This window comes from Phodopus roborovskii, unplaced genomic scaffold (genome assembly GCF_943737965.1).
Source record: "Phodopus roborovskii unplaced genomic scaffold, PHOROB, whole genome shotgun sequence".
Taxonomy (NCBI): Eukaryota; Metazoa; Chordata; class Mammalia; order Rodentia; family Cricetidae; genus Phodopus; species Phodopus roborovskii.
Genome location: NW_026126511.1, coordinates 56,418,334 through 56,445,531, shown reverse-complemented (window position 1 = coordinate 56,445,531; position 27,198 = coordinate 56,418,334). Strand labels below are relative to the sequence as shown.

Genomic DNA, 27,198 nt, shown 5'->3' with positions numbered 1-27,198 from the left:
GTATGTTTGAAGCCCTGCCAATATGTCACATTCTCTGGCCTTGAGGTAGGAACAGCTCTTTGTGAACTCATTTCTCTAGCCTAGGTTGGTTCCAGACTTAGGGACTGGTTACAACAGCTGGAAATAAATAAAAGCCACATGACCCTGGGGGTAGGGGGATGGGGAACAGGGGAAATAGACCCCAAGTGAATTGTGAACAGCTGCTTCACATAGATTTTGTTTCCTTATCTGCAATTTTTTTTTTTCTTTCGAATAACATTCTCCGCTGGAGGAATCAGGGAAGATGATGTCCGGCTCTCTGGAAGTCCACTGTTGCTGCAGTCTGGATTAGAACAAAACACCCCTTGCAATGCTAAAGAATCTGTGGAGTTGCCAAAGAATCTGTGGTGGTGCCCGCCCACCTTTAGTCCCAGCACTCTGGAGGCAGAGGAAGGCCCATCTCTGTGATTTCCAGGCCAGTCTGGTCTTCAAAGAAATATCCAGGACAGTCTCCAAAATCTACAGAGAAACCCTGTCTCGAAAAGCCAAAAACAAACAAACAAAAAGAATCTGTGGTGTGTATCTACACCCCAGACATCCCAGAGAGTCTTCCCAGTCCTTAAGAGTTGGGACTCCTGGTTGTCTTCCTGGTCCAAAGTAGGAAAACCCTAGATTTCAAATTTTGCCCGTTTGGACTGCAGGAAGAAGGAAGGACAGGCAGGAGGGAGCCAAAAGAAAAGCATTTGTGAGCAACATCGTGGAGAAGAGAGCTATCCATCAATGTCATCAAAGTCGCACCCAGGGCTGGAGAGATGGCTCAGTAAATTAAAGGCTAGGCTCACAGCCAAAGCCAAAGCCTGAGCTCTATACACTGGCAGCCTGCTCCTGCCTAGGAGCTCTGATCTAACCTTCCTAAAGCCCCTGCACCTGCCCCCGGGTCCTCTTAAACTCTCTCCTTCCAATATTGTTTCAAAAGTGAAGATTCTTATTTCTTTTCTGGACCTTTACAAAGTAATTCAGCTGCTCCTTAAAGTCTTTGGCATTTAGCACAGGCTGCTCCGGAGCACCACTTACCTATGTAAATCCACTCTAGAATCCGTATTTATTGCCAGGTCATATTTGCTACTAGAAACTGCAACCCTCCAACCCCTTCCCCGTTTACACGCTTTAATAACTTCCTTTATTGATAAGGGCATGGGTGCTCCCTGGGCTTCCAGGAGCCCAGGGTCAGACAGACAAGAGCTCCTGGTGCACACTGGGGCTGCACGCACCTGGAGCGTGCCACTGCTGTTGCTACACTGGCTGAGCGCGGTCTCCAACCCCGCCCTAAAGGAGACCCCGGGTTCCCCAGCCAGGTATCAAGAAGGACCCCCACCTTAAATTCTCAGATCTCTGGTCATCAATCCCACCCCACCCAGGCCTGTGCGCCCTCGGTTTCATACCCTAGGGGCGTCCGCAGTCGAGTGAGCTGAGTTGCCCCAGGCACGTGGGCGGAGCGCGCCGCATTTAAGGCTCACGCCACCTCCCAGGCACAGAGGCTGGCTATCGGCCGGCCGCTGAGGTGTTTGCAGAGTCCTGGTCTGCGCCTGCCTCTGCAACGTCAACATCACCTCTCAGGAACCAGGTCCTGCACACCGCCGCGACTGCGGCCGGCCGCTGCCACAGCCAGACCTGAACTACCTCTTCCCATCACCGCCTGGCGTGCCACTATAAAGCAAGGAGCATCCTAACCCCAGCCAGGCTCATCGGAGCACGTCCACATCCCGTGCCTCACATTGGTCTGCCAGCGGTTTGGACTACCAGCTACAGCATGCGCCGGGTGAGAGCAGCCTCCACGTCTAGTGGGGACCTTAGAAGACCATCGGGAAGCTCTGGGAAAATAAAAAGAATTGGCAGGTCTCGGGATAACAGGGGCGGGCAGCCTTAGTTCATATTTATTTATTTATTTTGTTTTTCGGGACAGGGTTTCTCTGTATTGCTTTGGAGCTGGTACTGGAACTAGCTCTTGTAGACCAGGGCAGCCTCGAATTCAGAGATCCTCCACAGAGATCCTTCTGGCTCTGTCTCCCGAGTGCTGGGATTAAAGGTGTGGCCACCAACGCCCGGCTGGGGGTGGGCAGTCTTAACACTGAACTCACTCCCAGCCGCCAAGAATATATATGGCAATTAAGGCTGGCAGTGTATAGAAGTTAGTATGGATGTGTTGGAAGAGTCCCCAGATTGGTTGTCAAGCCAGCCACACAGCACCTGCTCTGCTGTTTGGAGGTGATGCTAGGCTTCTGTTGGATGCAAGGTGACCTGAAAAGCCATGCTCACAGTAAGCCTGTTTAAAAAAAAATAAATAAATCATACATCTGCTGTGACCCATGGACCAAGGTGCTATGGAAACTGGCTAACTTTTCCACCTGCCTCACCCCACAGAAGGGGTCCTTGAAAAGATTTAGCCAGGGCTGTGCCAACCAAGCCTCGGTCTCCACAGAGAGGAAGGGAAATATTTTTGGAAGGGAAGGAGGGAGACTTCCCACAGTTGGGTCCTCCACTTCCTCTCCAGATGAGGAGGAGGCCAGCACTCTTCTTCCATGTGGGAATCTCCTCATCCTCTGGGAGCAACTGGGCACCTCCTTGAGAAAACCTACTTGGGGCTAATATTGCACCTCTGCTTCTCTTCCAGAAAACAATAGAAATTTATTCTGTGGAGCTCAATGGAACTAAAGATGTCAATCAGACAGACCAGGGGGATGACAAGAAGTTCAAGAAGAACAAGGACTCAGAACCCATTAAGAGTCACGAGAAAGAGGAACTTAAGAAAGAGCTTGATCTGGTCAGTCCCCTGAAGGCAAAAGGGTCTGGCACCCCTATCCCCTGAGAACTTGTCTCTGTAACCTCCCTCTGGTAAAGAAAATTGGCCTCCATATCTTGGAACACCCCAGGAGGATTCTAATCTCCTTGTTTGTGTGTTGTTGTTACAAATGTGATAATATCTTTCCTTGTTCTGACCAGTCCTCCTGTGTCCTCCTGACACCAATCAGTCTATCCTTGTCAGATTCCTATATCCTGGTTTGAGGCAGTCCCAGATAGGACAGGGAGTTAAAGCCCAAGATGCAGAACCCATCCCTCTCCTTTTCAGCTGCTTCTGTGAGACATAAATAACTATGTGTCAATCTTCCAAGGGCAAGTAAAAGTATTTGAGCTACTGCCTCCAAAGATGGAAAACCAAAGCCATAGGCCTTGTGAGATCTGATGTGTTCCTGGAAAAACAGCTTCAGGGGTAGAGACCTGTGCCTGGCCAGGCTCAATCTAAGCTCTTCTCTAGGACTGATCTGTAACTGGGCACAAACAAGCTAGATCCACAGAAACTACACTGCCCCCATTTTCCCTATATAAAATGGGAAATAGTTTGCAAGGGCTGTGAGGGGGAAATGAGCTATGTTTTATAAGTAAGTTTCTCTGAAGGAAGGACTTTGGGTTATTAAAGCAGACCTCTTTAATGAACAGATGTTCATTAAAGGGAGCTAAAGCTTCTTCTGGATTATCCTTGCAAGTCCATGGGCAGACCTCAAAAGCCTAGCGCATACTGGACTACGGCTGGACTGATGCAACCAACTCATTCAGGCAAGGTTGCCAATTGTTCACTACCCAGAAACTTGGCATGGCCCGATCCTTGTGAGGGATCAACAAATACAACAAAGCAGAGTTGTTTATCTTTCCTGGGGAGCTTGTGAAACATTTAACAGCTGGCTATTAGGGCTGCTGTGTGCAGGTAATCTGATAGATAGCTCAGAAGTTGGGCTAAGTTTAAATCTCAATGTGACTGGCACTCATTTCCCTACTTTCACTAATCTTCAATCCCAGCAATTAGAAGGCTAAGGTGAGAGGATCGTGAGTTCAAGGCCAGATAGAGCTACATTCTGAGACCTGGGAGTGATGCTTATCTGTTATAGTTGTAGAGAGGATTAAGAGAGACAGGTTAGGGCAAAAAACAGTACTAGATAATACACAAAAAGAATTATTATGTCCTGTGTGTCTTTAGTGTTTAAGACATACTTGTTTTCCCTTGAGATTGCTACTTAAATATACCTCTATCCTCTCATAAGTCTGTTTATTTTTAAATTTTGTCTGTGTCTATCTACCTGTATTATCTTTGGAGACAGGATCTTGCTATGGAGTTCAGACTGGCCTGGTACTTGATATGTGGTCCAGCTGGCCTTGAATTTGCAATACTCTTGTGTGGTCCTCCCAAGTCCTCAGATTACAGGCATCAAACATCATGCTCAGCTCTCCCTATAATTATGACGAGAACTCTCTCTCTCTCTCTCTCTCTCTCTCTCTCTCTCTCTCTCTCTCTCTCTCTCTCTCTGTGTGTGTGTGTGTGTGTGTGTGTGTGTGTGTGTATGTTCATTTTTCGAGACAGGGTTTCTCTAGCTTTGAAGCCTGTACTGGAATTAGATCTGTAGACCAGGCTGGCCTCAAACTCAAAGAGATCCACCTGCCTCTGCCTCCCAAGTGCTGGAATTAAAGGTGTGCACCACCAATGCCTGATCGTGGTTTTGATGTTGGTTTCTTTTTGTTTGTGTTTTGTTTTTTGTTTTGTTTCTGAGACAGGGTTTCTCTGTAGCTTTGGAGCCTGTCCTGGAACTCACTTAGTAGACCAGGCTGTCCTGGAACTCACAGAGACCCACCTGCATTTGCCTCCAGAGTGCTGTGATTAAAGGTGTGAGCCACCACTGCCTAGCTGAGAACTTTTTCTTTGAGTACCTTGAAATACTGTATCAGTTTATGTTCCTACTTCATTGTAAGAAAGGATCCTCTTGACCTCCTTCAACTTTCTCAAGCTTCTCACAAAAGTCCTGCAGTTTGTGACATGATTGGATCCCTTGGAACCTTGGTCTCTGTGGCAAATTTGGAATGACGCCATTTACTCCTTCTTTCTGTGAATTGCAGGATGACCACAGACTCAGTAATACGGAATTGGAACAGAAATACGATACAAGCATCATTCGGGTAAGTTGTCAGGGTACTGAATGTCTGGGGGAACAAGCATCCTGACTGTACAAAGAGGAATGCTGGTGTGCTCAGGCTGTGGTTGACTGAGGGCCACACCCATGAGACTATATTCATTTTCTGTAGCACTGGATCCTGAGATAAGCCACTTGGCCTGCTGGAGCTGGTGTGTGACCCAAGGCCCCAAGCTAGGCTTTTTCACTGAGCTAGATATCCAACAAGAGAACTGTGGTCCCCAGAGTGATATAGACCTTCCTCAAGGTCATGACCAGAAATTGCTTTATGAAGTAAAACAGTGCACGCGGCTTTTTTTTTTTTTTTTTAATTGGAGGCTGGGGAGGCCATTGTTAGAAACTAAGGATCCAGAGTCTCCATTTCAGAGCCCAAGATACCAGAGCATGCTGTACACCCATAGGACTTTACAAATTCCTCACTACACAGTATTGCCTCCTTCTATGAGTTCAAATACAAGTTCAATTTCAAAAGTTTAAGCTTCTTCTTAAAAAGCACTTATTTATTTATTTTTATTTTATGTGTATGAATGTTTGGCTGCATGTGTATGTAAGTGCATGCAATTCCTGTAGATGCCATAAGAGGGCATTAGGTTCCCTGGAAGTGTTTCAGAAGGTTGTGCATTGCTACCTGGGTGCTGAGAATCAAGCTCGGGTCATCTTCTAGAGTAACAAGTGCCTTTAACCACTGAACTCTAGCCCAAGTTTGAACCTCTTGTCAGAAGATGAATATTCATTTGTTCAAATGAAAACAAGAAAAAAAATTATCATGTGATTCACACTGGACTGGCAGTAAGAGTAGGTGGTGGTAACCCTATGGTTGACAGAATCTATGAGTGTGGAAGACTGGCTGTGCTACCAGAACTATCTCTAGAATTACTGAAAAAGAGGCAGGGTGTAAAACCATGATGTGTTAGCTCAGAATCTAATTATGCAACAAATATTTGAGTCACTACCAAGCAAAAGCATTAGATCCTAGAGAGCAGACAAAAAAAAAAAAAAAAAAAAAAAAAAAAAGAGATGTTGTTGCCTCTAACTTACACATAATTAGGAAGAAAAGGTATGCACAAGATAATGTTTATGATAGTTTGTGCTGGGTGTGGTGACACATGTGTGTATCAAAGCACTTGAGAGGCTGAGGCAGAAGCACCAGAAGTTCAAGGCCAGTATGGGCTAACCAAATAAAAAGTAAAAAGGGTTGGCAATATAGCTAAGAGGTAGAAGACTTTCCTAGCTCAGGGTGCAAGCTAAAGCTTGCATCCAAAATAAGGAATGCCTATTTGAGACAGATATTTAACCTGATTTAATTAGACATTTTGTAATTTATACATATTGAATATCACATGGTACCTAACCAATAAAAACAAAAGTAATTTTTGCTGCCCCCCAAAAAAGTAGAAGTTGGGAGAACAAACCCAGGGCCTTGGGCAGTGTTGGGCACAACCTGCAGAAACATGAAGACCAACTGTGTGTTTCTATGTGCATTTTTCTTGGCTGTTTCAGGGACTCTCCAGCATCAAGGCTACAGAGCTCCTGGCTCGGGATGGGCCCAATGCCCTTACACCTCCCAAGCAAACTCCAGAGATTATCAAGTTCCTCAAGCAGATGGTGGGGGGCTTCTCCATCCTTCTGTGGATAGGTGCCATCTTGTGCTGGATTGCATATGTGATCCAGTATGTCAACAATTCTGCATCCCTAGACAGTGTAAGTGACCATCCTGGGCTTCACTTGGTTACAAGGAGAAGCAGTCATTATTGAGGCTGTCAGTGGGCACAGTGCTAGGATAAAGCTATTCTATCAGGCAGTGATGAATGTGGGAAAATCAGGAATTCTCCCACCTGTGAAACTGTATTTTAGAATACAGACAAAATACCTAGTCTGTAACGAGTGGAAAGAGCACTATGAGATATTTTTGGAACTCTCCTTCCTCAAAGCTAATCTCTCTCCTTTTCCCATGGAGGGTAGCTATACTGCTCACACCACAGAATTGGACTGGCTGACACCATGCTAAGAGAAAGAGACCAGCTGTCAGAAGCTAGGTGTTGTATGGGATCATTGGTGTTAAATACCAGATAGGCACATCTTTGGAGGGCATATCCATGGTCCCCAGGCTGGGCACAGGAGCAAAAAGTGATTGATTGCAAGGAACATGAGTGACAAGAAATATTCTAGATTTTCAGATTGAGGCAGGGGTTTGAATATGTGTCTATATAAAACAAGATATCTTAACATTAGCACAAAATTTGTTACTGTGCCTTCATTGCCTGAAGGTAATTCTTGGCAATACTTTTAGTATCTCTGTATTTGTGACAAGCCACATGAGATCAGGCAGGAATTTTCCACTTTGATGCCACATCGGTAGTCATACTAGACTGTTTCAGATTAGGGGTTGTTGGGTTAGAGGTCACTACCCCCTTGTTTTTCTGATTGTTGCTTCCCCTCCCCACCTAGGTCTACTTGGGTGCCATACTTATCCTGGTCGTTATTTTAACGGGGATTTTTGCTTATTACCAAGAAGCCAAAAGCACCAACATCATGGCCAGCTTTAGTAAGATGATTCCCCAGGTGAGTAGAAGTCGCCAGACCCTGGTCTCTTCCTGAATTCTGGGTAAGGAGGCAGCCCTGGCCCCACTCCCTGCTGTCTGGCAAATCTTAGGCAAATTACCTGGTGTCTCTGAATCTTAGTTCATCACAGGGTTGAGTTGGCCACAGGGCTAAAGTGAGATAAAGTAAAAATGCTCAGTGTAGGGAAAAGCAGGACTGAACATCAATCATTGCGCATGCTTTCTGAACCATTTTGGACAACCACTCAGATGACTCTAGACTATTCCTCACTGACATTCAAGGAGATCCATCCAGTCTACTCTATTTGTGACTATTTTTGCTTTCAGAGCTTGTTGCCCTAAATGTTCCTATGGAGACCAAGTGCCCCTTTCTCCTCCCAGGAATCCTTGTGTCTACAGCTAGGAAACTTTTTGAACCCAAATGAAAGAACCAGCAGCTAGAAGCTAAGATTCTGTGTACAAGAGATACCACCTACAGCACCGACAAAGGAGCAGGACACTCCCTCATTAAAGGGGCTGGAGAGACTGCTCAGTGGTTAGAGCACTAACTGCTCTTACAGAGGAAACAGGTTCAATTCCCAGCACCCACATGACAGCTCACCACGTCTGTAACTCCAGTTCCAGTGGACCTGACACATATGGCAAAGCACCAATAAACATTAAATAAATAAATAAGGTTCCCCCATTTCAGGAGTCCAGCTCTTTGGCTGGTTGTCACCTGCCTGGCCATCCAGGCAGGGAGCTTCCGTGGCATCATCTCCCTTGGTCATATCTGCCAGGCAATGGTAGACTCTTCTGGTTCCAAGTACAGACATCAAGAAAAATTAGTTCTCAGGGTCTTAACACCCATGTGAAGTGGTCTTCAGTTTTAACCTAACCACTCTGACAGCTGGGAGTCCTGAGCCCCCCCCGGGGGTTTTGAGGGTACAGACAGTGGAAAGGCTAGCTCGCCAGGGGCTTAGGCGTCTGCCATGCCTTTCTTCTACAGCAAGCTCTGGTCATCAGAGATTCAGAAAAGAAGATCATCCCTGCAGAGCAGTTGGTAGTGGGGGACATTGTGGAGATCAAAGGAGGAGACCAGATCCCTGCAGACATCAGACTAGTGTTTTCCCAAGGGTGCAAAGTGAGTATCCAGGAACATTTTCTTTGAGAAGCATGCTGGGGGTTATTTTAACATTATTTTTTAAGGAAGAAGTAGCTAATTTTGAATTACTTTTGAACTTCAGGTAGATAATTCATCTCTCACTGGGGAATCTGAGCCCCAGGCTCGTTCAACCGAGTTTACCCATGAAAACCCCTTGGAAACAAAGAACATAGGTTTCTATTCCACAACGTGCCTGGAAGGTAAGGCTGGCTGGCTCCATGGGTGCTGGCCTTAGCTGTATCAACTCTCCCTCTTGGGCCTGAGGTTTGCATTTCTCCAGTCTCCTGCTATAAAAGCTTTCCCTGGAAGAAATGCAGATTCGAGGGGCCTGGAGAATTAATGTTAGCCTTTGTGTTGTCAGAGAACTAATGTTAGCCTTGGTGTCATGTGCTGGCTCACTGACTAGGCCACCAGAGAGGGCTGCAAGCAGAAAGCCTGGAGTAAAATGTCTTCCTCCCTTGTAGGCACCGCAACTGGCATTGTCATCAACACGGGTGACCGCACCATCATTGGTCGCATAGCATCCTTGGCTTCAGGTGTTGGAAGTGAGAAAACACCCATTGCCATTGAGATCGAGCACTTTGTCCATATTGTAGCAGGGGTGGCTGTCTCCATTGGTGTCATTTTCTTCATCATCGCAGTGTGCATGAAGTACTATGTCCTTGACGCCATCATCTTCCTCATTAGCATCATTGTGGCCAATGTACCTGAGGGCCTCCTGGCCACTGTCACTGTGAGTTTATGCTGTTAGGCAGCCTGTACCTACCACTGGCTGCAGAGCCACGCCTTCTGCCATCAGTAGAGCAACACATCCCATATCCCCACCAGAGACTACCATGGGATATTCTGAATAGACAAGCTTCATACAGTGGCTGACCAAAAAAGAATTGTGATGTTTCTAACATCTGGACGCATTGTCCTGGGAACTTTAACTTTTCAGGAGGTCTCACTTAATTCACATAGGTTGTTTCACCCCTTAATAATTAGAGAAGAGAACACTTTAAGCCCCATTATAGAATTTCTGGAGGCAATGCATTCCTCTGATTTATTTTCTAAACTCCCCTCCTCCACCCCTTTTATTTATGAAGGAGTTAACCCCTTCCTTAACTAACCTCAAACTCAGCTGTGGCTCTCCTGTCTCCTTTTACCCAGGCCCATCTGGTTCAGTCCTCTGACAAAGCTCCCTCCTCTCCGGCCTGCTGTGAAGGCCCATGGGGTAGGGAGGGGTGAAGGCTCATTTGTTATTATTTAACTACATGAGTGGTGGCAGCCCAAAGACAGAGTGTTTTTGAGTTTGGGTCTCAATCCCTGTGTTTTGTGTTTTGTGGTTCTGAAGATTGAAGCTAGCACCCCATGAATGCTAAGCAAGTAATTTATCCCACCCTGGTGGTTTGAGCTCTCTTTTGAGTTGCAGGAGTTCCACCCATAGTTAGATGGCCTGTCTTTGCTGCCTGTGTCCTTCCAGAGCACTTCCTTTAAAGAATATAGAGACAAAGTGTCCTTCATTTAATCTTTTTTTAAGAAAAGATATGGATTATGGAGCTTTGCGGGTGGGTGGCTTTTCAGCTCACTAATCCATTCTTGTAGTTGTAATGCCACCTAACCTTATCTTAGCTCTCTCCTGAATGTCAGTCCCAGATAACCTGAGTTCAAAATGATTGTCCCCAAGGTATCTTTGTCCTTGCTCTTGCTAGGTTACCCTGTCACTGACAGCAAAGCGGATGGCTAAGAAGAACTGCCTGGTGAAGAACCTGGAGGCCGTAGAGACCCTGGGCTCCACTTCCATCATCTGCTCAGACAAGACCGGCACCCTTACCCAGAACAGGATGACTGTGGCTCACTTGTGGTTTGACAACCAGATCTTTGTGGCAGATACAAGTGAAAACCAGACAAGTGAGTTTTGTGGAGCAGTCTAGCCCAAAGAAAAGGGCCTAGCAAAAGGGCTGACTGAGCCTCTGGTCTTATGTGAAGCGTGTGACTTGGGCATGGTAGGCCCAGTACCCACTTTAACCACAGTACTTTCTGTGTTCTAGAACAAGCCTTTGACCAAAGCTCTGGGACCTGGGCTTCTTTGTCCAAGATAATAACACTGTGTAACCGAGCAGAGTTCAGGCCAGGCCAAGACAGTGTCCCCATCATGAAGGTAAAGCTGCTGCCACTCTTGGTCTTATGTCACAGGCAGCACAAGCTCACGCTGTGTGTTCTTCTTGGGTGCTTGATTTAGTCTCTACCTGTACAGAGTTTGCTGTGGTAAGAGCAAACCTGACTCCTGAGACAAGCAGATCTTCACTCAATCCATCACTGAGAAATTACACTGCTTTGCAGAAATCCAAACTCCATCTCATTCCTACAAGTAAATGTGTCTTGAATTTTCTTTCCTAACTTCTGGAAACTAGGTGGACATAATCAAAGTTCTTCAATACAAAAATGCTATTTGCTGAAGTTATAAAACACAGATCTCTCTCTCCTCTCTCTCTTCCTTCCCTCCATCCCTCCATCCCTCCTCCTCTCCTTCCCTCCCTCTTTCTTTTCCTCTCTCCCCTTCCTCTCCTCCTCTTCCCTTCCCCTTGGAATTTCTTCCCTGTTGGCATCTTAGCAGCTTATATTTGTCACTCTCCACCTGTGCCCAGCCTGGCTTCTGGTCAATAATCTTCATGCTTCTATTATCATCAGTACCTTGCATCTAAATTGCCCAGCCACCCCTCACTGGCTTCCCTGCTTTTATCCTTCCCTTTCATCTTTTTCATTTGCCACCAATTTTCCTTAAACACAGGTTGATTTTACCTTCACCAAGCTTTGCTCAGTTTTTTTTTTTTTTTTTTTTCTGTGAGATTCTGTTTTCTGCTACTTGAATCTTGACCACAGAACTACTTGTCAGGGACCGCCATGTCTTACCATAACACCTGTACTTCTGCTCCTAGCAATCTGCTTCCTAGAAGGTTTTTGTTTTGTTTTTTTTTATATATATATATTTATTTTTTTAATTTTATTTAATTTTATATAACAAAGTCCAATTAAATGAAAACAAACATTTATACACAATATTTGGGAATTTGGACGTCGTTCTTTCCAAGCTACTTCCTGCTGGTAAGGGGCGCTGTCTTGGGGGGATTCGAAGAAGATTCAGATATCCTGGCTGTAGTCTGTAGGGCTGTTTTACCCCTGATTGTTTACTATTCACCTATGCCACAGCTCAGGAAGTACCCATTCCCCACAGAACTCCCACTAGCTCAGACTTCCCTAGTGCCTGTAGGTGGCACCATTGATCTGTGTTCTTAGCACAGTCCTCGCTCAATCACAGAGTCATGTGATGAGACCTTGTTTCTTCAACTGGTGCTAAGCTTGGTCAACCCTTGTTAGTTGGTGTATGTGCTAAAGGCAACAGTCAGAAACAGTCGCAGAATTAGGTGATATGCTATAAACATTTATCTCTTTTGATTCCCAGAGAGTTGTAGTAGGAGATGCCTCAGAAACTGCTCTTCTAAAATTCTCCGAGGTTGTTTTGGGTGATGTGATGGAAATTAGAAAAAGAAACCACAAGGTAGCCGAAATTCCTTTTAATTCTACCAATAAATTTCAGGTGAGTTTTCCTTCACAACTGGCAATACTTGTTTGTTACTAGAACAACACTTCTACTGTATGCATCCATTTGTTAATCCGTATTCCAGACCACTCCTGGACTGGAAAAACCTTGGAGGGGTGGAGGTATAGGCATGAGCATCTGGTCAACTCAGGTCAGGTTTTCCAGTTTTGTTGTTGTTATTTTCTTCCTCCTCCTCCTCTTCCTCTTCTTTTAATGACCAAGCAAAGACATAAATCCAAGCTTGCCATCCCTGAGGTAGGGTAGAGGAAAAAGGCAAAGAGCTTCTTAGGGTCTGCTGTTCCTAAGAGTAATCCATGTGTCCTACGTATATGTTCACATGTACACACACACACACACACAGAGAGAGAGAGAGAGAGAGAGAGAAAGAGAGAGAGTGGGGGAGGCTTGGAACACTTTCTGAATACATAGCACTGGTATTATGTTAGGAATATAAGTCATCTAGAGATTCTTTAAAGATCAGGGAAAATATGCCTAGGGCCTGTGTAAACACTATGTCCTATAATATAATGGGCATGAGGAACAACTTAGATTTTAATATACTTGGGTCCTGGGGCCAATCTCCTAAGGATATGAGAACTAACTATATAAATCATATACTTTATCTAATTTAATCCTTATAACTGATTTATGAGGTAGGACCAATGAATCCAAATTTACAGAGTAGAAATAGAATGCTTAGAATATGTTCAGATCACAGTCTCACAGTGTGTAAGTGGCACCAACCAGCTTTGACAGTTGCTAGAATCTACAGAGTCTACTGCACAGATGCTGAAATGTCAAGCATGCCACATGAAAAAAGCTTGTCTAAGATTGCCCTTGAAGAAGACACGTCCTTCTGAGGACCAGCCAAATGTTTTTATTTTACTTAGTGTTTGATTCCTACTCCATATGCCACTGCTAGGGACCTCCTTTCTACCCACAGCTCAGGAAGAACATGGCCATCATCGTTTAGTTGCCTTGAATCACTACATCAATAGGCAGTAATCAATCATTTCTAGCCTCTTCAATTCAGACCAACAAGTTGCCTGTCTAGTGTCCTGCTACAGGCAGGATTTCCTATAGAATCCCATGCTGAGGGTAAGCCATGGAGCTTGGGCTTTGAATAATAATAAAGTGTAGTCATGCTGGGTGACATCATCATTGTGTGAGCATAAAGTGTCCACCACACATGACTCTAGAGCTTTTCTTTGTGGTGCTGGGGGGTTGAACTGTATGTGGGGTCTCACATGTGTAAGACAAGCTCTGCCACTGAGCTCAGCCATACTCCAGAAAATGAAGGTGATGATAGTAGTCAACAGGAGGTTCTTTGGTTTGGCTTAGGTTGGGTTGGGTTGAGTTTTTGTTGGGTATATGTCTTTTCTTGGTCACCGATAAAAGGAAACTGACAAACCTATTTTCTATTATTGCTTTTAACAATATTCACTTCTAATAACTCAGAATCTAGCAACTACCTATTTGGAATCAACTGTTAATCCCAGAATGGTGGCAATTTTCTTTATATCTTTTCTCCAAAAAGATTCCAAAGCTTCCTATTCTTGAGCATTTGATTCAGTGGTAGAGTGCTTGCCTTGTATTTATGAAGTCCTGGGTTTAATTCCCAGCATGACAGATAGATGATAGAAGATAGATAGGTGAGAGAAGATGATAATTATAATAAAGATAATGTATAGATAGAAACCAAGTCTCTCTGAAATTATTTTGTGTATATGTGTCTGTCTGTCTCTGGGTGGCACAATGATATACAATGCTCTATACATGTTTCATTAGGATGATTACCTTAACAAGCTGATTCTAGAAGTAGAGTTACTGGATCAAGAATATTTGTGTTAAACTTATGAACTCTGATGCATCACTGGCTCATAAAGGCTGCTTATAACAATGCCTTCTTCAAATTTCCACTGCTTTCCTTCATGTCCAGATAGTAAAACTAGATTGTTCATAAAACAGAGAGGCACAGGAATTCCTACTGTCCTTGGCAGCTCAATATCTGCAAGTGGCTGTTCACAGCTGGGGAGATGTCTCAGTCAGCAGAGCCTGGCAAACACAAGGATAAGGGTTTGATCTACAGAACTCATTTGCAAAAGCTGGGTCAGGGAGGCAGAGACAGGCAAATCTCTAGAATTTACTGGCCAACCAGCCTGGCCAGCTAATGAGAGACCCTCAAATAACAAGGTGGATGGCACCAAGGAACAACACCTGAGTTTGTCCTCTAACCTAGACATTTATATACATGTGCACTTACAAAAGATGGCTGCTCACTACTGGGAAGGAGAGGTGAGATAAGGACCCTCTCTGTCCAAAGGTTGTTCAGCCTGAGGAATGCATCTGGCCTCCTCCGAGGGTCTTAAAGGGCCAGTGTCTGTTTGAAATGTAAGCTGTACCTAATGTGGGTTCCAGCTCAGCATGCCTGTCTGGGTCGTCCAAATCTAGGAGATAGCTTTTTAATTAATTGCAAATACCAAAGGATAGGCCATGTTTGGGGGTACCATGATTCTTCCTCTTCTTTTACTCTCTGAGGGCAAATTGAAGGAAAGACAATGTTTTCCCTGCTTGTCCTGCTGCTAATTGGAAGAACCAAGGTAAAAATGCTATATCTAACCTGCCTAATCCTTGCCCTCCCAGCTCTCCATACATGAGACAGAGGACCCTAATGACAAGCGCTTCCTCATGGTGATGAAGGGGGCCCCTGAGAGGATCTTAGAGAAGTGTAGCACCATCATGATCAACGGCCAGGAGCAGCCTCTGAACAAGAGCTCTGCTGAAGCCTTCCACACAGCCTACATGGAGCTGGGAGGCCTGGGCGAGCGTGTGTTGGGTGAGTGTAGTAGAACATCTGTGTTCATCTGAGAGTCATGAAGAAGTCCCTTTAGCCAGCAAAGTAGCCATGGCATCACATGGATCATGTAAAGAAAAATGTGGTGCATTTACCTAACATGTGTGAGGTCCTGGGTTCACTCCCCAGCACTGAAGAAAAGAAAAATATACAAACAAGAAACATGTAAAAGATGTTGTATAATTACACTGGAGAGAATGGGATTCATTCCAGACACAGTCAGGGACTTTATAGAAATCACATTTTAAATTTGGCCCTGAGTTGCAGTATTTGGATGGAACGAGGGGAAAATATCCACACGAGAGAACTGCAAAGGCTAAGAAGAAGAAAGGGATGAGGTTTATGCATACAGTGGAGCAAGTGGTTCAAGCAGCATTGCAGGATGGATGAGATGCAGTAGGTGCAGGAACCAGGATTAGGGAGATAGACTGAGGCTATGATGTAGAGCCCTTAAACATGTGCCGAGGAACTGGTGTTTTGTCCTACAGTTGGGGGAGTACCGAATGCTTTGCACAAGGGTGAGCTGGTCACAGTTACAGTCAGGATTGCCTGAGGATCCTTGGTGGAGACAGTGAGAGGAGAGACACTGGGCTGGGCTCATTAAGAAACAGCTGCTTTCATTTCATGGAGCAAGGGAGGGGGCATTTGATACAAGCAAAGTGGTGGGAGTATGAAGAAGGATCAAGTGAGGGGGTTTTGTGAGGCAGCTAGTAAAACTCAGCGGCTCCTTAGAAGGGAATGGTGACTTTGGAAATAATCTCTTACCTACCTCATTTTATAAGTAGGGAAAAGGAAACTAAGGGACTGAGACAAGGAATATTAGAGGTAGAAGGAACTTTAGAAATTCCATCACTGAAGCAGCATGACGGGCGGTGTGTTCCACTATCAGAATTAAGGGTTGACTGAATGGCACCTATTCAGAACTATAGCCCGATGAATTCACAGTCCAGGGTTGACGATAAGGTTCGTTAAACACCATCAAAGTGCCTGCCATGTGACTCGGAATGTGTGGAATGTGTGTTTCTACAGGATATTTGAGTTTGTACAGCAGATAAAATGCATGGATGAGATGCTAATGATTTAAACACACCCTACACCCACAACACTAAGCAATCTTTTAAACAAAAGATTGGATCCAACTGACTAGAGTAATTTCTAGGAACCTCCTGTTTGACTTCTCGACCTGCTTACTGAAATATGGGAAGCAGTGAGCCATGGTGATGATTATTCGATGTAAAAACTGATGGAAGTCACATGATCTGGGAATTCTATTAGACACGGGAATGCCTTTGATTGACCTCAGCCCCAGAGACTGATAGCTCAGAGAAAAGCATGGTTCTACCCGGTTATTCCTGGACTAATCTTAATTAAGACTGAATTTTCTGCCACTCCCCAGAGACTAAGAGTTAGTTCTTTCCATGGTACTTCCTTATTTTCCTGAAATAGTTTCATCACTCAAACCTTCTTTCCCTGGAAAACATTCGTGTTCTGTTCTGCCTCTCTAGATGGCTGAAGTACAGCTCTATGCTACAGTCTGTGCTATGTTTCATATCTTTAGCCGATGGTCCCACCACTAAACAGTCATCTTTGGGAGTAAAGCATGTCCCACTGTACTTATCTTGGTTGTTATATCTCTAGAGCATTGCAAAGAACACCTGACAAGCACACAGGACATTACCTTTGGAAAGAACTGGATGAAGTGTGTCTTTCTTTAAAAACATGCATTGTGAAATTGAAGGGATTAAACAATTGTGGCACACGTAAAGGACTGAGTGTATATCATCATATTATCTCCTTCCTGCTTCAGGATCAGACCTAGCTCCTCATACAGGCTAAGCATATCCTCCACCACCATGCCACACAACAGCCCCCAACCCTTCATCCTTTGTCATACTTTATCCTGGTTTCATTGACTCCAAAGTGCTTGCCTCATCCAGGTTTCTGCCACCTCTACCTGCCAGCAGAAGAATTTCCACAGACCTACCCATTTGATGTAGACACCATAAACTTTCCCACTTCCAACCTCTGCTTCGTGGGGCTTCTGTCCATGATTGATCCCCCTCGGTCCACTGTCCCAGATGCAGTCAGCAAATGTCGGAGTGCAGGAATCAAGGTGAGTGCCATTTTCCTCTCCATATGTTATATCCCTTTCTAAGAAAAATTGTCATAGGAGATGGTCAGTCTTTAGTTCTCTTCAAGTGAAGATCATAATTCCAGATTTGGATCTCTTCTTTAACCCTGATAAAATTTCAGTAACTGTCCTCAAAAAGCAAGGCAGGGCCTGTGTGGGATAAGCCAAACAAGGTAGTACCTACCCTGAGAAAAATTTGTTGGTGCTATGAATTAGACATTATATTTCCCTAGACTTTATAAATAGTGAAGAGTTTTAGTACTTTATTTTCCATAATCCATTTGTCTTCATGATATGGAAATTAAATATGAATTTTATTACTGTGTTAGCATTAAGACTGTTAAAAATAGCACAAGACTGTCTCTAGGGGACACCTATAGGCCCTTTTACAAATGAAATTATAACAAAGGGAAAGGCTTCCACCCGCCTGGTCCCAGAGCCGTGCCAGCCCGAAATAACACAGAGAGACACTATATTAGCTATTAAGCTGTTGGCCTGTTACTAGCAATACTTATTGGCTAGCTCTGTCTAAAATATTAACCCATTTCTATTAATCTAAGTAATTCTATGCGGTCTATCTTACCGGAGTGAGGGTCCGGATCTCTGTTCTCTTGGTCTTACATGTTGACTCTCCTTACCTCTCCCTGGAACCTCTTTGTCTCCTAGTCCTGCCTATCTTGCTTTCCTATTGGCTAGCAGTGTTTTATTCATTAACCAATAAGAAAAACATTTACAGAATGACATTTCCCATCAGGCTTCCTCTAGCACTAGGGTGGTATATGGAAAAAGCCCGGACAGAAGGGGGGTCCAGATAGGGCCACTGCCTCCTTCAGAAACAGCAGTGCCTGAGATCTAGAATTGCCCATGAGCAAAATCATAGCACTCTCTAAGTCCTTTGAGAGTAGGCAGTATCTTAGTAAATATTGGCCCATAGTCCCTATAAAGCAAAGCCATTACTCACAAGTTTCTGTGGTCTGTGTTCTAGGTTATTATGGTTACAGGTGATCATCCTATCACAGCCAAAGCCATTGCCAAGAGCGTAGGAATCATATCAGCCAACAATGAGACAGTGGAAGACATTGCAAAACGCCGTGGTATCGCTGTGGAACAAGTCAACAAAAGGTAACCACAGAGCCATAAGGTCATGTTTTTACCCAATAGGACCTGCTGACTCTAAAGAGTTTTGCTAATTGGAACAAATTACTCTTCTATCTAACGTTCTTCCAGGGTAAAGCTATACTGACTTGATTTGTAATTTACCTTCATCTGTTCATTGAAGATTTTATTGAGTATCTGGTTCATGCCAAGCACTGCATTGAAACCCTTGTCTGGTATTTCAAAATTCAATGAAGTAGAGTTGAGTGTAGCTTAACAATAGGTGATGCCCTATATAAAATGTAATTTTATTGTTGGTGAATATCCAAGAGTGTGTCTAGAGAAATTGGGATAGCATCACTAGGCAATATGATATTATTGGTTTGCATCATTGATTGAAAATATTATATAGCACAGGACAGCAGATGTGGAAACTGCATGCCCAGCTTAGAAAGAGAAAAACAAAGAGCAGAAGGAATTATTTGCTATTGACCCAGTTGTAGAATTAAGGATGGTGAGAATTCTGGTTTCATGTGTACCAGCACCTGGCAGTGAGCATCTTAGGCATTTATTTGTATATTCAGTTGACTTCATAATGTGTAGCCATGCAAATATATGCTCATTTTCTACTTAACAAATAGAAGGGAAGCTCTATCCTTCCAATCATGTCTGTCTTCCATCCATCCACTCACTTATTCACTTATCTATTAATTGTTTCCTTCAAGCTACATGCCAGGCTTTATGCCAGACACTGGAACAGACACTGTCCCTATCAGTGGGAAACTTTCCATCTAGCCAAGGAGATGTGGGTGGGTAGGGGCATGGAGAACGGTTTAGTGAGGAGACACACAGGGAAGGAGCTGCCTAGGCTTTGAATGCCATAATGAATCAAAGACTTCAGAGTGGTGGATTCAATAGAATGTTACCAGTTGGAGCTTCTTTGATGCATCCAGGGAGAAAGGAAAGAACAATGTATTACATTACCCAGGCACTTAGGCCTGTTGGGAACCCACAAATGCCAGGTGATAAATAATTACCAGGTAACTTTCCTTGTGTAGTAAATAAAGCATTGCCCCAGAAAGCACCATTTCTCACCAGTTTCTAGAAGGAAAAGGCTAATTGATCATTTATACCCATTGTCATAGGATAACAGGAAATAGTTTCCTGTTTTAGCCTCAGCTAATACCTTGAAACAGAAACCATGTCTGGAACTGGGTTTCAATACAAGAACTGGCCTTTGGCTTCACCCAGTTTCTTCTGGCCTTTCTAGAGAAGCTAAAGCCGCTGTGGTGACTGGCATGGAACTGAAGGACATGACCCCAGAACAACTGGACGAGCTTTTAACCAACTACCAAGAAATCGTATTTGCCCGGACATCACCCCAGCAGAAGTTGATCATCGTGGAGGGCTGTCAGAGGCAGGTGGGTCAACAGCAGCTCCTAGACGACTGGGAAGGCCTGGATACCCACTGGCAGAGATGGAACAACTATTAGGAGGATTGATGATCTATCTATTCACCTTTGAGACCACGCCACAGCCATATATGGGCTCTGGAGAAGCCACTCAAGCACATGCCACTGTGGTAGGGTATATATATATAAATATATATATCAAAGGAAGTGAGACAGAAATGGTCATTACTTGGTAGCTATATGGGGAAGTAGTTTCTGGAACACCCACAAGGACAAAACACACCACTGCTCAAGTTACGTTTATAAATTTATTAATATCTGTATAGAAATTACACATATTCCATGTATTTAAATCATCTCCAGATGATTCATAATACCTAATATAATGTCAATGCTGCATAAAAACCTGATAGTCCATATTGTTTGGGGGAAAATAACATCAAGAAAATCTGTGCATGTTCACTATAGAAGCTATTTTCTTTTCCCAATATCTCTCCCCCCCCACTTCTGTTTATTGGGTCAGGGTTTCCCCATGTATCCCAGGCTGGCTTTAAACTCACAACCTTCCCATCCCAATTTTTCATGTACTCTAAGTATAAGCATAGGCCACCACAGCCAGTTTTGTTTTGTTTTCCAAACTTTTTCCTTGGAAATATGCACTGGTGTTTTTATTTTAATTTCTTCATTTGCATACATCTGTGTCAGAGCTTCTTATCCTGGCTTCTAAGATTTTCCATCTTTATTTTTTCTTCCCCAGAAGACCTTTATTTTGGCTCTAGTAGTTCTCCAGCCTCAAGACAAGAGGGTAGGGGAGTGCTTCCTGGTGGACCTGTAGTCTCTTCTGCCTCATTCCTGTTTTCTCACTGGTCCCCACAGGATGCAGTCGTAGCTGTGACAGGTGATGGAGTGAATGACTCTCCAGCCCTGAAGAAGGCAGACATCGGAATTGCTATGGGGATAGCAGGTTCTGATGCTGCTAAAAATGCAGCAGACATGGTCTTGCTAGATGACAACTTCGCATCTATAGTCACAGGGGTGGAGGAAGGTGAGTAACATTTCAGTGTGTCTTCCTGATAGCCTGGGGGACCAGAAGCAAGTCCTATAAAGAGACACTTCTTCCCTAGGTCGCCTGATCTTTGACAACCTAAAGAAAACCATTGCCTACACCCTGACCAAGAACATTGCTGAGCTCTGCCCCTTTCTGCTCTACATCATCTCTGGGATCCCCCTGCCTATTGGCACCATTACTATCCTGTTCATTGACTTGGGTACAGACATTGTAAGTGGTACTAAAAGATCTGATAATAACCCCAGGGATATAAAGCTCATACCCTTTGCCACCAAGAGCCACATGATGGCCAAAGCCAATGCTTCTCATACGTCTCTACCATGTGGCCATTTCTCCATCTTTAGTGAGATCCCAGGCAACACTTTCCTGCAGGTTCACAGACCATGCTTCCCAGCAATGGACTAGAAATATATGTTCTGAGTATTTGGAAATGAAAATCATTTCACTCCAGAACAAGATTTTTAAGATCTTATAGCTTAGTGGGCTATAGCTCAATGAGCTTCAACTCTATGGTTCAGAGAAGCAATCACATAATAATGCTCTGGGGAGGAGGTAATTAGTACCTTAAGGAAACAGCCCACAGTTAACTCATGCCTACTTAGAGAACTGTGAACCAGAAGTGCTGTACTAAACATGAATGAAATAGTGGGTTTGGCCTTGTTATTGTTTTGTCAGGGCTCTTGCTAAAGCAGCCCTGACCATGGCCTTGTTATCTACCTTTATACAGCACCTAGGTCTTTCTATGGCACATTTCTACAGCACCTTTATTTGGCACCTAGGTCTGATCCCTGCTTTATGAAGAAAATAAAAGACTTTGAGGGAGGAACTGAGATAGCCTTCCTAAATAGAATGCATTCATACTCCAATATTCCAAGCCCTTCTACAATTGTCCATTTTCTCATCCTACAGTGACCTCCAAGTGTGGGCCAGTTCTGAAATACAAATTCTCTAGCTTAGCTCATACCTCCAGAATTGGGAAATTGGGAAGTCCGGATGTGGGCATAGGGGCCTGTCTTTTAGAGGATTTCTTAGTGGTAGGATCTGTGAGAGCACCACAGTTCTGCCACATTGCTTTGTGGTCTGGATGCATGCCAAAGGGGGAAGGATGGCATTTTATGTTATAATGAGCTATATTTAGAATCGCCAGGACATGGTGATTTTAAAAAGCAGACGGAATTGTTTTGTTGTTGTTGTTTGTTTGTTTTTAAACTTGGGGCCTCATTTGTGCTTCTAGTAAGCACCATGGTGCCACTGACCATACCCTAGGATCAAAACCAGGCTGATTTTTAAAGATGGCAGCTTGCAAATCCCGTATAGACAATGTGCCTTCCCCATCTCTACCACCCACTTGCTCCCACTTCTGGTTCACTCTCACTTCCAGGGTTTGGTTTCATGGGGTCTTTTCTTCTCTAGATTCCCTCCATTGCCTTGGCCTATGAAAAAGCTGAAAGTGACATTATGAATAGGAAACCTCGCCACAAGAAGAAAGACAGACTGGTCAACCAGCAGCTTGCTGTCTACTCTTACCTGCACATTGGTATGAGGAGGGTGAATCATTGTTGGTCATCGCTGTACCCATGTCTTATTATACAAGAGCCCTCCCAATAACTTGGTCCAGTCCTAGGCGGGGTAGGGGGATGGCCCAGAAGAGCACAAGAACTGAGCATCCCTCTGGGATCAGCACAGCACTCACGTCTGAATCTTTGATTCTTGCAGGTCTCATGCAAGCCCTGGGAGGTTTCCTTGTATATTTCACTGTCTATGCACAGCAGGGCTTTTGGCCTACCTCTCTCATCAACCTGAGGGTAGCATGGGAAACAGATGATATAAATGACTTGGAAGATAGCTACGGGCAGGAATGGGTGAGTCAAGAGATCTTCAGCCAGCATCACCTGGCCCTTCCCTCTTCTCACTGCCTACCCATCCTGTCATACACCCTCCACTTCCCTGAACGGTCTTGATGGGACAGGCTAGGATGGAAGATCCCTCATGACAATGATTTGACTTTTAAGGAGATGCCTTGTCTCTCAAACTCAATTTTTGCATTAATTCAGCACTTGATGTTGAAGTGTAACCAATCCAAACCCCCAATGGGGTAATCTAAGTCAGCGTCTTTCCCTTACCATCTGGGTAAAGTCTGGAAAGAGGGTCAGATTTCAGTTTTCCTGTGGGGGGGGGTGAGGTGAGGGGTGGAGGGGATCTCATGGTCTCATCAGTCTCTACCTCTTGACAGACACGGTATCAGAGAAAATACCTAGAATTCACAGGCTACACGGCTTTCTTTGTTGCCATCATGGTCCAACAAATTGCAGATTTGATCATCAGGAAAACCCGGAGGAATTCCATCTTCCAGCAGGGGCTCTTCAGGTACCTCCATGCCTGACCTCGGGGTAATGAGCTTGTCACTTGGGGATAGCAAGGGTCTACAGATTCTCAGAACTCTCTAACAGCCCACACCTGTAATATATGAGGTGTCAACTTGGACTGTCGAATGGTCTGCTGGATGCGTGTCCACAGACACATGGAAATTCCACATCTGTTTGCTTCCCTGTGTTTTCCAGAAATAAAGTCATATGGGTGGGGATCGCCTCACAGATCATTGTGGCACTGATCCTGTCCTATGGTCTCGGGAGTGTCACAGCCCTGAGTTTCACCATGCTCAGGTGAGTTGACCTTCAGTGGTACTATGTCGAAAGCCAGCTTCTACTCTGAGCTATCACAACCTGAATAAAGACAAGGGTTCCCATAGGCTCTTTCTCCAATCTTCCCCAAAAGATTAAATGGACCCCGAGCTATGGAAACCCATCCCTTGACCTTTCTATTTCTCAAAGGAAGAAAGGCATTTCCAGGCCTAACTGGATCATAACCAGTCTCATCCAACAGATTGCCTTCAAAGCCAATGCTGCTTTTAGCAGTCCTATCTGGGGTTAAATAGGGAGCTTAGCAGGTCTGCGTTGTGTGGTGTAATATATTTGCTATTTCTAGTGAGGCAGGGGAAATGAAGAGAAAGATGCCTCCCAGTATTGACCAGGACCTGGGTTTTCTCAGACAAGCCAGGGCTCACTTTTTTCTTTTTCTTTCCAGGGTTCAGTACTGGTTTGTGGCTATACCACATGCCATTCTGATTTGGGTGTATGATGAGATGCGAAAACTCTTCATCAGGCTCTACCCTGGAAGTGAGTAATGATATAAGTTTTTGTTTTTCTGAGTTGGAAACCAGATCAGCTGTGCAAGGCAAGCACCTGGTTAATGAGGTATACAGCAGTCTGATTGTTGATGCTTTCGAGATGCCTGCTACGGGATATTTCTCACTTACCCTTCTCTGTGTCCACAGGCTGGTGGGATAAGAACATGTATTATTGAGACCATATCACTCACAGATCTCCCAGCAACATATAAGATGTTCTTCTTCAGGTCTGGCTACTCCCAAGATCTCTGCGCAATGTGAATGCTATCAGACCCCACACCAGAGGGACTTTCCTACAGAAAACTGTAGGAAGCATACCTAGGCTTTGTATTAGCTGACATTCAACTGTTTATACAGAATTTTCATCTCTATGTCTGCCTCCTTATTTTAAATTATGTGAAGCTCAGATAGCAGCACAGGGAAGAATGTATTTATATGTATGTAAAACTCACTGTGTTAAATAACCTTGTATGTTCAAGGTTTGTGCTGGGTCTGCCTTAAGCTAGGATTCAATTCCTCAGGTCTCTCTTTGTTTTTGTTTTTGTTTTTTTTTTGTTTGTTTGTTTGTTTGTTTGTTTGAGACAGGGTTTCTCTGTATCCCTGGCTATCCTGGAATTCAAGCTGTAGACCAGGCTAGTCTAGAACTCAAGAGATCCATCTGCCTCTACCTCCTGAGTGTTGGGATTAAAGGAGAGTGACACCACGGCCCTGCTTTAGGCCTCACTTTTTTACCCTCAATAGAGGCCTAACAACCCTCTCCCCACCTCCAAATCTACCCAACAAATGTAATTGTTTGCTGGAATTTAACATCAGCAGAGAGTACCTGTGACATAAATAGTGATATTTATTTGTAGTGAAACATTGCCAAGCACTGGCCAGTAATCATTTTATGTCAGTCATGTTTTGTGTTGTAACTGTTAGGTGTGTTTATGTGTGACATGTATAACTATGTTGACAGGCCTGGTGAGGTCTTGTTTTTAAGTAAATGATATTTTATAAAGCCTAGTGTCATTGTGGTATTATAATTTGAGGATGTTTTCCAGAATGCAGCACACAGGACACAAGGAGATGAAATGTGATTTCCATATTGATTTTGGACTTGTTCTTTGCATTTGGTGGGATGGGTGGGTAGTGTTAATCCCACCAATCAAAACTACCATCACAGTTTAAAGTCAAATTTGAAGGAAGCTTTAATTAAATACTGGCCAGGTAGACTGGCTCTGACCAGGTCCATCTCTGGTTTTCCTGGGAAAAAATGGCCCTGAATTAAGTTTTGCAGTGGCTGTAAGTATTTCCCATCGTGTCCAATCAGGGCCAAGCATGCATCCTGTCTATTTCCTGCCTGTGAACCTCTTGCTCATATGTGATCAAACACATCCAGTGTGGATAGGTCAAACAAACTTGTTTAGGAGAGTGAAAACATGTGGCTTGTTATTTCCCATAGACAACAGCCTCCAGCATTTCAGGAACTATCTGTCCTTGGGCAAGGGGCTTGCAGATCAGAGGTATTTTTGTTTCATGGATCTCTTAAAACTTAAAAGGTAACTTGCTCTCACAGTGGTTTTGTTCTTTCTCTTATTTGCCCATGGATAATCTGCAAGCCTCACAGTCCCTTGGTCAGGATTCTTTTGGGCAGCAGCAGAGCATTGGAAAAAGTTTTGGTTTCACAACCTTCCTTTCACATGCCTATTTGATGGAACTGATGCCATTTGCTCAAACTCTTTCTGCACAGTGGTCTTCCCTGTTCTGCTGCCTTTCCAGTGGGGGTGGGGTGTCTGCTGCTCTTGCTGCTGACTAAGTGCCATGGGTCTGGAAAAGGGAACAGGAGAAATAGGGCTATGTGTGCTCAAGGAACACACTTTGGGAACTTGAAAGAAGTGAGAGCTGCTGTTTGTGACTGTACCCTGAGCCAAATAATCCCTATCTTCAGGAGTTCATACGTGCAGGTTGTTAAGATCATCCCAACTGGGCATGTTGGCTGTTTACACCCCTTCACAGAAGGGCAGGGAGGGTTACAAGACCAGAGTACCTAGCTGCTCCCACCCATTGTATGCAATTCTGCCCTAATTGCATGGGAGTTTGTGGGCTCACGGAGTGTTCAGGGTACATGAGCCAGGGAAGGCTAGGGGATGGGATTTCTATCTATGTGGCTATAGGCCAGCCATCATTCCTGCTGAGTAAAGACTTTCTGGCACAGCCTTTTGGGGGAGAAACAACCACATACTCCTGTAGGTAACCTCTCATTCATAATAATAAATAAAATCATTGGTTCCTTGGAGTGAATGTTGGTGGAATCAGACTCTGGTTTGCCTTTTAGGAGGAAGGGTAGAAGTTGCTACCTATCCCCCCTGAGAAGGAATTTTAGCAACAGTGCTCATCACTGAAGTTTACATAAATAGATTGGCATGCCCAGTGTGTATTGTATGTTAAGCTACAACAATGTTTCCTCCCTTGCTTTTAATCTCTAGTTACAGTAGCAATTGTTACAGAGTTAATCTCTATCAGTAGTTCAGTGAACTAGAAATCCTTTCCGGGTTATGAACAGCATGAAAATGACCTCGTTCCAGCCCTGAAAAGGCAGCTCATGCTGTCTAAGCACCACCTAGAAGACCCTGTCTTCCTCTGTTTTCTGCCAGACCACCTGAGTGATGTTGGCTGAGACACTGGCTCTGCCAGGGCTGATGGAAAACAGCAAGCCATGTGATATGAAGCTTAATATTTAACTTGGTAGGATCAACTGGGAAAGGATTTAAATTTGGAGTTCATTTATTTCTACTTTTTTCTTTAAAAGTCTACATCTTGTCTTTAAATCTCTTAAAGTACCATTCACTAGTTTTTTGTGTATTTCTCAAAAATTAAATTAGAGGATTAAAGACAATTTTTTTTGTTTGTTTGTTTCTGTGTGTGTAAGCACTTGTGTGCATACTCGTGCATGTGGAACACGGAGGACAACCTCAGTGTCATTCTCTGGAAGCCATCCATTCCCTGTGAAGCAGGCCCTGCCACTGGCCTGGAGCTCACCAATAGGCTAGTAATGAGACTCCTTTGCTAGCAATCCCTAGAAATCCTCCTGTCTCCCACCTCCCTTGCACTGAGATTACAAACACATGTAATTCCCCCATGCCTTGCATTTTTATATAGATTTGAGGACCAAACTCAGGTCCTCAT

The 27,198-nt window shown here is 44.2% G+C and overlaps 1 protein-coding gene across 1 annotated transcript; it reads left to right on the top strand.

Annotated features, from left to right (window-relative positions):
* The first annotated feature begins 1,722 nt into the window (after positions 1-1,722).
* Positions 1,723-25,030, top strand: Atp12a (ATPase H+/K+ transporting non-gastric alpha2 subunit). Its single transcript, XM_051195629.1, has 23 exons — positions 1,723-1,798; positions 2,651-2,800; positions 4,921-4,980; positions 6,495-6,695; positions 7,443-7,556; positions 8,544-8,678; positions 8,782-8,899; positions 9,164-9,432; positions 10,394-10,592; positions 10,733-10,842; positions 12,145-12,279; positions 14,926-15,118; positions 17,074-17,249; positions 18,253-18,389; positions 19,633-19,783; positions 20,651-20,819; positions 20,899-21,053; positions 22,257-22,380; positions 22,560-22,705; positions 23,077-23,210; positions 23,405-23,506; positions 23,928-24,019; positions 24,178-25,030. The coding sequence occupies exons 1-23, from the start codon at positions 1,790-1,792 to the stop codon at positions 24,204-24,206; spliced, it is 3,108 nt and encodes a 1,035-aa protein (XP_051051586.1). The 5' UTR covers positions 1,723-1,789; the 3' UTR covers positions 24,207-25,030.
* Positions 25,031-27,198: the final 2,168 nt, after the last annotated feature.

Excerpts from the sequence above, each read along its gene's own strand:
- Atp12a (XM_051195629.1), top strand. Across the intron at positions 17,250-18,252 it reads GTCGGAGTGCAGGAATCAAG|GTTATTATGGTTACAGGTGA; the intron begins GTGAGTGCCATT and ends TCTGTGTTCTAG. Across the intron at positions 23,507-23,927 it reads CTGAGTTTCACCATGCTCAG|GGTTCAGTACTGGTTTGTGG; the intron begins GTGAGTTGACCT and ends TTTTCTTTCCAG.